The sequence below is a fragment of the Camelus dromedarius genome, chromosome 11 (genome assembly GCF_036321535.1).
Source record: "Camelus dromedarius isolate mCamDro1 chromosome 11, mCamDro1.pat, whole genome shotgun sequence".
Classification (NCBI taxonomy): domain Eukaryota; kingdom Metazoa; phylum Chordata; class Mammalia; order Artiodactyla; family Camelidae; genus Camelus; species Camelus dromedarius.
This window is the reverse complement of record NC_087446.1, coordinates 40,461,713-40,474,688: the sequence shown is the minus strand read 5'-3', so window position 1 is coordinate 40,474,688 and position 12,976 is coordinate 40,461,713. Positions and strand designations below refer to the sequence as shown.

General features: G+C 42.8%; 1 protein-coding gene across 5 annotated transcripts in view; it reads left to right on the top strand.

The window, feature by feature from the left end:
- SYN3 (synapsin III) overlaps positions 1–12,975 on the top strand; it is a 447,506-nt gene extending 434,531 nt beyond the window's left edge. For 4 of the 5 annotated variants that reach the window (XM_010994185.3, XM_064491696.1, XM_064491695.1 and 1 more), the window contains 2 exons: positions 3,285–3,576; positions 6,685–12,975. In XM_010994185.3, the coding sequence (XP_010992487.1) occupies positions 3,285–3,576; positions 6,685–6,817 (425 nt within the window). In that variant the 3' untranslated portion in view covers positions 6,818–12,975. Of the gene's footprint in view, positions 1–3,284; positions 3,753–6,684 lie in introns of those variants that run through there. The other variant, XM_031462822.2, reaches the window with a different exon arrangement.
- The last annotated feature ends 1 nt before the right edge of the window (position 12,976 follows it).

The window sequence follows — 12,976 nt, the reverse complement described above, 5'->3', positions numbered from 1 at the left end:
TCCCGTTTCCTCTCTGGCCCAGAGTAGAGACACACTTGATAAAGAGATATTATTTTAAGGGACATGAGGCTAAACACACTTTTATTGAGTTGAAAAACAATCAATTTAAAACCAATTAAGATAATTAAAGAAAATGCTCACTGAATTTATATTCAGATTAAAAATAACAAGGCTAATTAAAACACAATGCTTTCTTTGAGTTCCCAAAATAATAAGGTCACATTAACTTGTTTTTTGAACTCACTACTCATTTTTAACTCAGTAAAAGTGAAGTTTTCTTTTAATGAACCTCATCATTTTTTAGCACTAATCCTGTGCTTAGGCAAATACTTTCCACATATGAGTTAATATTTTTTATATGTGCTCAAACAAAAAATACTAAATTGTTTGCTTTGCCAAAAAGCTGAAAGAAATAACTAGTGTCTCTTGATGAATCCTAGCTGTGTAATAGGTGCTGAACACATAGTTAATAAGTGAATGAATGAGCATCCAGATTTTTCAAGATATTATCAGCCTTGGGAGGCAGAGGGGGAAGGAAGGGAGATTTAAGATAAAAGTAGAAAACATGGGTTTTTGGACCTATAGGGGGTTTCAAAAATAAAAAAGTAAACCAACATTTAAAAATCAAAAGCTATAAATCAATCAATCAATCAAAAGCTTATACATAAATATCTAGATTTCCAGCATCTCCTGGTAGAGCAGGAGCTCTAGAAACAATGGGCCTGCATTGCTACGTAGCAACTGCTTGCTGACATTTAGTAACAGCTGCTCCCTTGGACAGGGCAAGGACTCCTCTATTTGCTTCAGGCCCTACTCCTCCCTCTTGTCACTTAAACAGTGACATAATGTCAATGGCCAGTTTCTTTATGCGTGTACCTCTTTAGAGAGATAGGTCTCTGAACTGTGTATCTCAAGTGGGAAAATTTTGAAAGCCACATGATTTTTCTGACGCTCACCTGCTTTATTTACATGTGTATCTGCCTGGCCCTATTGGTGTTTGAATTTTGCAGTCAGTGGGTTCTCCAGTCTACTGGGACATATAGTCATGAAAGAGGTAAAGGATGAATCAAGCCACGTGCAAGCAGTTGCTAATTGGTGCTACAGTTCAATCCAACCTGGAAAGTGTTGCATAGACTCACAATAATATTCAAATTGGGAGGGATGTTTGATGTATACTCCAACAACCTCATTCTACAAATGAGAGCCCAGAAGCCCAGAGAGAAGAAGTGACTTACCCGTGGTCACATAGCAAGTTAACAGCAAGGCTTGAGTCAGGAGCTGGGGCTATGGTACCAGTTCGGTGTCAGGGCCACCAGACACACAAGTCGTGTCATCTGCAGAGGGCCCAGCTAAGGTTGTCTGAGGGGGAAGTCGGCTGAAATCTAGCCCTTGCTCCCTTTGCACCTGGCTCAGAGCTGCCGCCACAGGAGGAAAGCACCTTTCTCAATTTGCACAAAGATGCTGCTGCCTTGTGTGATATAGTAAAAGAAAGAAAAAAGAAGAACAAAAGAAAACAGAGCTTTGAGTCAGAGAGACGTAGGTTTGAACCTAGGCTCTTCACCTTATTAGAAGTGACTGTTCGAGTAAGTCACAGTGTATCTGGGACTGAGTTTCTTTGTAAAAATGGGGATGATAATAATGCTTAACTCACAGAGCTGTGAGGATGCCCAGCCCAAGGCCAGGACATAATAGGACACAGTAGATATTTGTGGAGCTCACATGAATAGAAGCCACATTATGAAAGGGCTCTGAGATGGGCCCCAACCCTTTTTACCTCTCAGTCTCTTATCCTCTCAACAAAGCATGGTGAGAATAACCATGGTGCATCCCACTCTCCCAGGAGCCGGTTTATCCTGGAGAGGAGACCAGCAGGCAGCTAGTCTGCTTTGGCAAAATACATTTCCCAATCAGCAGTCCTGATACCAGAGTTCAAGGGTGAGGAGAGTGTACCTTGCTTACTTGGGGCCTTGGAATTCCACTCAAAGTCATTTCTGTGCGGCCAAAATGTCCCCAAGCTCGTGATGCCTCTTGGCTTGTAGGTGAACACCTGTGTGCTCCGTGCAGCAACAGGGTGAAGCCAAGCTCTTCTGTGGGCTTTCTGTGGTTACCCCTTCCAGCTGTGAAACCATAGCGAGTCTGTTTCCACTTCGATATGATGAGAACAAAGGTATCTTCCCTATTGGCCTCTTTCTAAATCAAATGATATATTGCTTTTAAAAGTTCTCCGAAAAGTTTACAGAGCTATTCAAAAGTAAGGAGTAATTATCTTCATTGTTTCAAAGGTAGTATGTCTTCATTGTGGAAAACATCAGTGAGCAAAAGGAAGCAAATTTAAATCCCTCACAATCCCACCACTTTAGTAACCATTGCTCAGTGCCACATTCCTCAGAGCATGGAAAGCAGAAACATCACCTGGGAGCTTGTTAGTAATGCAGAACCCACCTGTGTTAGTCTGCTAGGCTGCCATGACTAAATACCATAGACCAAGTGGCTTCAATAACAGACATTTATTTTTCTCATGGCCCTGGAGGCTGGAAACCCAAGATCAAGGTGCCAGCAGGATTGAAATTTCTCTGCATGGCTTGCAGACAGCCCCTTCTCGCTGTATCTTCACGTGGCCTTTCCTCTGTGTGTGCAGGTCCCTGGTCTCTCTCACTTCTTATAAGGACACCAGTCGAATCGGATTAAGACCCCACATTTATGACACCATTTAACAATAATTACCTCCTATAAAGGCCCTATTTCCAAATACAGTTACACCAGGGTTTAAGACCCCAACATATAAATTTTGTGAGGGGACACAATTCAATCCAAAACACCACTTTGGACCTACTGTATCAGAATCTTTATTTGGACAAGATGCCCCTGTGATTCATATGCCATTAAAGTTTGACACACTGGTTTTAATGTATAACCTTCCAGTCTTTCTTTTTTATATAGATTTTTATATGTGTGTGTGTATGTATGTATATATATATGCCAAAATGGAATTAAACTGTAAATACTGTTTCATAAGTAATAGTATACATTTAACATATATTATCAACAATATCCCAGGTCATGTAATATTATTCTGCCATATCATATGTGATGACCATGGTATATTCCATTATGTAAATGTATCTTAATGCTCCTAATCAGTTCCCCTATGGTTAGGCATTTGTATTGTTTTCAGTTTTTCTGTTATTAAAGAACACTCTAATGAACATCCTTGAAGTGTTATTTGTGCACAGCCATATTTATCCTGAGAGAATTTTGAATGTAATAATTTTTTCTCCCTGTAGGGGGCCCTCGCCAAGCTCAGTCTCCTCAGCCCCCAAGATCTGGAAGCCCCTCCCAACAGAGGCTCTCCCCACAAGGCCAGCAGCCCCTGAGCCCCTCATCTGGATCTCCACAGCAGCAGAGATCACCAGGCTCTCCACAGCTATCCCGGGCATCTGGAGGCAGCTCTCCAAACCAGGCCTCCAAGCCGGGCACCACCCTTACCTCACAGCCCCGGCCACCTGTGCAGGGCCGCAGCACTTCCCAACAAAGTGAAGAGTCCAAGAAGCCAGCACCACCCCACCCCCATCTCAAGTAAGTGCTTTGGAAATTGGGAAGGGTATGGGGTGGACTTGGGGTGTGGGCGGAGCTGGGCTGACTCTGGCTCAGGAACTCAGAGCCAGAGGAAGACCCCCTGAGGCCTCACTCAGAATTTAAATGGGTAGAAGGAGGCCTAGAGGATGGAACGTGGATGGCAGGCAGGGCCCAGCAAGATGAGAGCATAGATTAGGCCCCACTGTGATCCTTCATACATACATGTATCGATTATCTCTTGCTGCATAACAAACTACCCTAAAATTAGTGGCTTAAGAAAATAATGATTTTCTTTGTTCATAATTCTTTGGTTCAGTAATTTGTTCTGAGTTTGGCTCAGCTGGGAAGAATCTTCTGCTGGTCTCTCCTGTAGAGCTGCCAGATAAAATACATGATGCCTAGTTGGATTTGAATTTCAGATAAACAGTGAATAATTTTGAGTATAAGTATGCCCTCAAATATTGCATGGGATATACTTATACTAAAAAAGTATTTGTTTTTCATCTGAATTTCAAATTTAACTGGGTATCCAGTATTTTTACTTAGTAATTCTAGCAACCCAACTCTACTGGGATCACTCATATGGCTGTAGTCACCCGGCAGCTTAAATGGGGTCAGATGGTCCAAGAGGGCCTCCTACACACATCTAGTTGTTGGTGTTGCCTGTCAGCTGTGCCTCTGTCTCTCCTTGCGCTTCATCCTCCAGTAGGCTGGGCTCAGCTTCATCATATGGTAGAATTACATTCCAAAAGGGCAAAAGTGGAAGCTTCAAGGCCTCTTCAGTTCCAGCCTTAGAAGCCGCACAATGTCATTTCATCCCATCACATGCTTTTGGTAAAACAAGTTCCATGGTGAAGCCCAGAAACAAGAGGTGGGGAAATAGATACTTTATTTTAAAATCTATTTTGTCTAATACAAGTGCTACTTCAGCTTGCTTTTGGTTTCTGTCTGCATGAAATAATCTTTTTCCATCCCCTTACTTTCAGTGTGCATGTGTCTTTAGCTCTGAAGTGTGTCTCTTGTAGGCAACATATATATGGGTCTTGTTTTTGTATCCATTCAGCCAGTCTATGTCTTTGGTTGGAGCATTTATTCCATTTACATTTAAGGTAATTATTGATATGTATGTTCTTATTGCCAGGGAAATAGACTCTTGATAGGAGGACCTGCAAAGTCACATTGTGAAAGGCTACACAACAGGGACAGGAGGAAGGGTTGCTGCCATTTTGTAAAAAATCCATCCTGATACACATACACATCCTCTTTCCTATTTCCTCCCAAGCCCATCTCTTGGTTTGAGGTCAGAAAGAGAGATCCCAAATGTGTTTTCTTTGGAAAGCTTCTCCCTTCCTTCAACTCCAAACACTAATATTAATAATCGTAATTTCATCACAAGCATCTATTATCTACTTACTGCGTACCAAGCACTTTACCTGGTTGATTTGTTTTTAATTCTCACAAGCTTAGGAGTTAATAACTATTATTATCCCCATTTTACAGATGAGTAAACAGAGAAAGAGATTAATAACTTGCCAAAGTTTCCACCGTTAGAAAGTACAAGAGCTGGAATTGAACAGAGGACATGCAGCCCATGGGTTATGCTAACCATAATTTTTCTGAATAGGTAGTACATTCACATGGTTCAAAGATCTAAAAGATACTGATGTTTTTCTTGAAAAACCTTACTCCTACTTCATTCCCATCCAGTGCTTTCCTGCCCACCTGCTCCCCAGAGGTGACCACTTTTATTAGTTCCTTGGCTGTTCCTCCAGTGTTTCCTCATGCAAATATAAAAATATATGTTCCCATTTATTTACACAGTCAGTAGTTCTATCTATACCATTCTACTCCTTACTTTTATATTTAACAATAAGTCCTGGAGCTCTTCCTCTCAGTTCATTGACATTTCTCCTTTTCACAGCTGTATAGTATTCCACTGTATAGTTATACTACAGCTTATCTAACTAATCCATCATAAACAGAAATTTGGTTTGCTCTTACAAAGAAGTCTGCAGTGAATAGCCTTGAAAAAAATGCTGTTTCTTATGTGTGCAGGATCAACTGTATAGAAAATACCTGAAATGTGTTGTTGGATCAAGGGATAAATGCATTTTTAGTTTTATAGATATTAGCAAGTGGTCCTCCAGCAGTAGGTATAGTGGTTGACAGCAGAGATTCTAGAACAGTTGGGTTCAGTTTCATCTCTGCCGCGTAAAAGTTGCATGACTTCAGAAAAGTTACTTAAGCTCTTTGTGCTTAAACTTCTTCACCTGCAAAATGGGGACAATAGTACTTACCCCACAGGGTTTTTGTAAGAATTAAAATGAGTTCATGCACAGTTAGTGCTTAGAATGCTGCTGGCAGTATACAGGTGTATCTGTGACAGCCTCTCACCTGTGGAAAGATACAGCCCAGCTAATCACAGGACAGACCAGGGCTTTGGGACATAAGCCAGGTTTGGACACTGACCTTATAGTAATCTAGATAAAAATACTTAAATCTCCTGGGTTGTTGCTCTACCGTATTATTTGGTTCAATTCAAGTCAGCAGGTATTTATCCAATGGCTACTCTGAACTTAGTCCTGGATAACACCCCAGGTGGAATAAGCAAGGAGTAAAAGATAGTCCCTGCTTTGAAGAAGATTTCAGTTTTTTAATGTGAAGACAAGACCATGTGTGGATCTCTGAAATTTGTGACATTTATATGGCATCTTCCTATGTCTTTCACCTCCACTAGACTGTGAGCCCCTTGAAGGCAGGGCCTGAACCTTATTCATCTCTACAGCTCTGTCACCTAGCATTAGGCTGGCACGAATGTTCAGACACTGCTGTTCAAACAGTACGTACCCTGGGAGTTCCAAAACTGGCAATAAAGTCTTCAGGGAAGAGCTGGAATTGAATCCCAGAATGTCAGAGCTAGAAGAGGCCTAAGGGTGGGCTAGACCAACCCTCCATTTCACCCATGAGGGAAAGGAGGCCCTGGTTTCTGGTCTTAATATCCTTGCAGTGACGGGGCTCACCCAGCTGGATTCCAGGCACGCCTCTGCAGGTCCTTTCCTGGGGAGTCCAGGCCTTGTCCCCCCCAACCCCCTTGCCTTTCTGTTTCAGCAAATCCCAGTCCCTGACTAACAGCCTCAGCACATCTGACACCTCCCAGCGTGGGACCCCAAGCGAAGACGAGGCCAAGGCTGAAACCATCCGCAACCTGAGGAAGTCTTTCGCCAGCCTGTTCTCTGACTAATGCTGCCCAGGCTGGGAAGGGAGTGCTCTGTTACCCTCCCCACCTCTCCTGCACCATCTTCCATCTCAGCCTTGGTTCCGGATGGGAACAGAATGGAGGGCCTGAGAAAATACTTTCTAAATGCCTTTGATCCAGGAACTTTCCCACTTCCCTTTGCCATGACATTCCAGCAGTGTCTGACTGAGTGGTGGGCCTCAAAGTGGGCATCACGTCAACCTGCCCCCAGATGCTTGCTTTCCTGCCTCAGATAACCAAGTGAGATGCCTGTGTGTGGCTAGTTTTGACATTTCTTGTTAGTGTTTTGCTTGCCTTTGGGAAAGGCCCCCTCTGAGCCTTACCCCACCTCCATCAAATGCAGACACTGTAATAGGACCTCAGCAATGCAGGAGGCAATAACCTTCTGACAGTGTTTTGCAAACAAGAGGAGAAAAGCCCATCCAGTGGAACCTACCGCCTACCCTTGCTAGTAACATCCAGGCTCAAGAGACAGCCCCGCAGACCATGCAGGCAGCGGCCCCGTCACACCCGCCACCGGTGGATCTTGAGGGCCATGGAAAGAATCCAGATCCTGTGTGACACGCGGGTCCTTTCAGAACACAACTGAAACAGAGGGGAGACTTTGCAGTGCTGCTCACACCCAGAGTGCTCTCCTAAATTGGACAGCCAAGAGCAGACCCCAGGTTCTTTTAGGAATCATTACTAGACCCCAGAGGAGGAAGATGCCTTCAACTTCCCAAGGAAGGAGTTAGGTTAGGGCTCCTCGACCCATTCCGTGTTATACCGCCATGTGGTCTCTCTGAATTCTCACCAGGAATGCAGTTTCCTCCTCAAGGATATATGAGAAACCAGAGACAAGATTGATGACACAGGATCAGAAAGTGCAGTGATAGTAACTTCCAGCTCGGCGCTTCTCAGACTGTGTACAGCAAGGCATTGATAGGTTACTCAGTTATAAAAGGGTGCCCTGGTCAAATGTGTTTAGGAAACACTGTTTATATTTAATTTTTTTAGATTGATAGTGCATGTCAAAGGCTCTTAGAAATTCCACAGTAAAGAAATTAGCTTTAATTTTGTTTAACTCACGCTTATTTGACCAACTTAACTGCAGAACTGGAAAACATAGCCCTGAGTCCCTTTCCAGTGCTCTTTCCCCAACATTAGACTCCTCTCATGATCAGATGGGGTGCAGGGGTGTCCCAAATCACCAAGCACCTGGTGCTAGAAACATGGTAGGGGCCAGAACCAGACTCCTGTTTCCAGAAAGAGCCCAGGTTGTTAGAACATAGCCATGCTAGCCCCTTATAGCCCGCTGTGCAACTTGAGACATGTCTTCCCCTCACTGTTCACAGGGAAAGGAGAAAAGGGGGTAAAAATGAAAGTGTCCCTGGCCTGGAGCTATATTCTGAATAAAAGAGTGAAGAAAACTTGTAGGGCAGGGTGTAACACCACAAAGCCAGACATTTTAGGAAATGAAGAACACGGAAAAATACGTGAGGCAATCGTCACTCCTCTACACTGGAAATTAAGATTGGAAGAAGAAATCAAACTCTCCCGATTCTCAGTAACAAAATACAGCCCCAGAACACACAGCGAAGTGGTGATAAGCTAGACAAGCAGCCCCGGGCTGAGCGGTGTGGGAAGGCTGCTGCATGAGAAGCAGTCCTGGTGTGGAAGCATTACAGCCAGGGCTCCCTCCTTTGGTGAGTAAAACTAGTGGCTCCGTAAACAATGATTACATGGCTTCAATTTTCCTGCTTTCCTATATTCTGTCCCTTGTCCCTAAAAACATCCCAGCATTCAAACCGTATTTCCCAGATATTCCAGTACAATAGCGCAAACTCCTACATCAGGCCAGGAGGCATCCTGGCTTTTATAACCATGCACAGACGATCCATGACATAAGACAAGTTGACAACGAACACATTGAGATGCATTTTCCCATTGGTCTGTGTGTGAATGTAAAGACCAAGAATGGTCTTTTGGAGACCGTTAACCCCCCCAAATGGACTGTTTCCTCACATAGGCTAGTACATGTTCCCTCCAGGTATTTAACCCGTTCATAATTGTGACGTTTTTCAATGGGAAAGAACAAAAAGAAGAGGGGAGGGGAGTCACTCTGTAGAGATTCTGAAAGGTTGTTTATTTTTTGTTTTGTTTCACAATTTTGACCCCAAAAAAGGCTAGCATTTTCCCTCCAAGCTGACTTGGTGAGGCTGAAACAACAAAGATCCACTTGGTTTATGCTAACATGTAGTTCAGTGAACGGAATTTAAAACGCAACCTCTGTGAACACCTCTACCAGCCAGGGAAAATATCTTCTTACAGCTCTTCTTCCTATCAGCATGATAAAAGGGTACTGTAATTTAATGTAAAATCAGCTTTCAAGGGACACTGGAATATACATACCCTTTCTCTTTCATCAATCCTCTGTGTTCTCTTCATCATTACCACACTGCTTCCTAGTTCAGTCCCTGCTGATGGGGCAGTTAGCTTTACCTTTCCAAAATTTCAAGGGTAATGGGCCTTCACTCCCATGGTAACAAATACAGTAGCAAATCCCATGAGCCTGGACATTAACCACCTTCTGGAAGTTTTCATCTGAATTTGCTGTGAAAGGAGCTGGAGGGGAAAGCAAGCAGGTGCAGGCACCTTGTGAACAAGCTATGTGGGCACAGCACAGTGCACATTGCTTGGCACACAGTAGGTGTGCACGGTGTGCATTAGGTTGGCCCTCCTAGAAACCTATGATATTAACAAATGTAAACAAAGCGTCGAGTCAAGGCTAAGAGTATCAACGTGAGGAAGTCACTTGCCCAGGAACAGAATCAATAGAATCAAATCAACAGAGAGATTAATAAAATGAGATAAGAAGCTGAAGAAAATCTGTAGCCTTTCTTTAAACCTATGGAACAAGCAGAAGCAGGGGCCATGAGACTCCCCCGTGGTGAGCATGGACCCCACAGAGGTGAGCTGACCACGGGGCCGCCATGGCTGGGAGCCGAAGGGATGAGGTGCCATTGTCAGGATCAGTCAGGAGGTATGGTGAGCAGACCAGGACAGTACCAAAGCTTGTCCAACAGAGACCAGGACCCAGGGGTCCCATCCAGACCGCACACCACCCAGTGGACCACAGCGGAGCTCTCCGAACAGCAGAGCTCGGCTTGAGCCACCACACAGGCACAGTGTCCTTTCAGAACCCTGCCTCTCCCAGCTCTTGTGCTTCATTCAACTTCATAGAACAGGTTGGTGGCTCACTTGGTTTTGTGTGCTTAGAATTGGTGAAAGGATGCAGGTTAGAGTCACAGTGCCAGCCTTGCAGACACAAGCAGTAACTTAATTATGCTGGAGGAATAGCTCGTGACCCAAGAGCAATTGCACATGCATCGCATGTTTTTCTTTACCCTAGACAGCAAGTGGGCTGCTTCCTAACCATACCAAAGCAGTCGCTGATTAGATTCAGTTTCAGTCTAATACTGAGACTGGAATAGAAGGCACTTTTGATTTGGTTGGAGACACATTGGAAGGCTGGGTGACAAGCAAGTCAAACCAGTCCATTAACCAGACGCAACACATAAAGGGCACAGAGGCTCCCTCGTGTTTCCAGTGTGTAGCTGCAATAGATGGGGCTTTTAGATGGTGTATTCAGAGCCCTCAACTGGCAGACCTAGGAAAAGATGAACACTTAAAAGATTTTTTCTTTAAGGGAATACCAATCTAAAACTAAATATTCCTTCTACAGTTGTGTGTATGTATGTGTATGAGAGAGAATCCTTTAAATCCTAAATATCTTTCATTATTTCTGTTCTGATTGGTCCTCCCACTTACAATTTCAATTTCCAAACTCTGACATTTTAACTATCTCCTCTCTATGGTCTTTTGTTGAGTCTAGAGAAGCAAGTTAACATTTCCTTGCCTCTCAATTAACATTTTACCTGTTTTGCTATGGAATAGCAGAAAGTTAGGTGCTATAACCTATTGGGTAATCCCAGGAGAGACATTTAAGTTAGTTAAGATTAAACCTTATGTCATGTCACCTACCTACTACTTCCCAATAATTTTATCCACTCCACATCTTCTGCAGTCAACAGAAAGTTGCCCAAAGGTATTAACCATGCTTACAGCACAGCAGCAAACTGGGACCTGCCTGGCTCCTCCCTGAGGCTCTGTATTTTGGCAGCTACAGCCCAAGGTAGGTAAAAGACAAGCCTTGGCTTGGGGTGCCAAGTATAGGGAGCAAAGGGAAAGTGTAGGAATTAGAGCTATTAAGCTAAGCAGTGATCTCAGGAATTAGAGCTAAGCGAGAGGGGACAGAATTCAACTGCTTGTACCTAGAGAATCACAAAATCTTACATTGGAAAGAGAGGACACTTCTCATGATTTGATTTCCAGTCATGCCAAACCATAGCTTTCATTTATAAATGGTGGGGGGCAGGGGGAGAACAAGCTTCTGTTAACAAAAATAATGAAAGGGGAAAATAAGAGCCAGACGAAGGCATTAAGGTTACAAGCTAGTGATGTGGAGCTGCATCTTATTAACATGGTCACCACGGCACTCTATCTTCCGTCACAGTACAAAGTGATGTCAGGATGTCATGCAGTGAACAGGCTACGACCAAACCATGAGTTCATTCTCATTATACACCAGCATATATTAAAGCTCAATAGTCTCAGTCTAATGAAAAGAATGTACATTTTACAAGCTTCTAACTATAAATTAAGTTATTCCAGAGGAAAGCTTTGATGGTAGTTTTAAGAATTCAGAGTAAACTATTGCAAGAGGACTGCAAATTTAGGTATATGACACACTGCTGGTATCCTGAACTAAGATTTGTCACAAAGGCTAGTAAGTCTGAGGTGAGGTCAGAAAGTAGCACCTGTATCTGCAAGACACCAGCACCATTCGCAGACCTCTCAAGGACCACTCAAAAATGACTGCATTTTGAAAACTACTGTTTAATAGTATATGGTGCTTCTGGTCATCACTATGTCCTTCCATTCCCACTACACACACAGCCACATACACACAGCACAACCTAACATTACACGGCCACAAAGAGGTGTACTGGTGAACCAGGATGTTTTGGACCCATCAAAGTTTCAGGGTGACTCTTTCAACCCAGACCCAGTTAATGCCATGTGGCCTCTGGTGAACACTTTTCAAAAAGCTGTCCTATAGCTCAGACATTACAAAATACCACAGAAAAAAATGTTAACAGCCCCAGTACTCTACCTATACATTAAGCTAATAAAGGTGACATGGCCTCTGGAAAATAAATTATTGACTGAATTTTCTTCACTGTGATGGAAAAAAAAAAAAAAGACTATGATGTGTAGCAAAAAAAAAAAAATCACATGTATGTAGGACTCTAAATATTCTTGCAGCACATAACATTCCAAGCCATTTCCTTACATGCAAAACAGATTTTTTTAAAAGCAGGAAGATATTGGCAATATTACTAAATATTTTCTGCAGATACTGAGTGTTTTATTCCTGTGTTGTGATTCAGATTTTAATTTGTCACTATAGCATGTTTCTATGGTTGTTTGTATTATGCTAAGACATTTGTGTTTGGCCTTTTTCTTATTGTAGGAAAAATAAAACTTGAACTTTGTGTATTTTAAGTCTTAAAAGCAAAATGTTCTTCAAATAACGAGGCTATCTTTGAAGAACAAGTATCTGGCAGCACCAAAGCAGTTTAACTTTGTTGTTAAAAGATGTCATCTACTCAGATTACAAATTAGGCACCAAGTATTCAAAACACAAGGGGAAAAAACCCATAACTCCACTCCAGAAGAAGCCAGAAACAAGAGTCCCTAACAACCCAATGGTAGCCAAACAGCATCACTTCAGAGCACAGAAGTTTCAGCCTGGAGCCTAAGAACAGCTGCAGAGAGAAAGAGAAGGTGGATTCAATTGCTGGTGAGTGTCCAAAGCTCTCACCCCAAGTTCAGCTCAGCCAAACTAGCTCTGCTTTTATCCATTTTATAAATCAAGTCTGCAAACGATTTCATTTGAAGAAAGGATGCCACTGCAAAATACAGATAATCTCTTGCAACCATCTGATGACACTGAATAGGTTCTCATCATTTTGAAATGTCCAAGTAATGTTGTAAAGCTGTTCTGAATATTTATATTTATCTTTCTGTAATAAAAGTCAA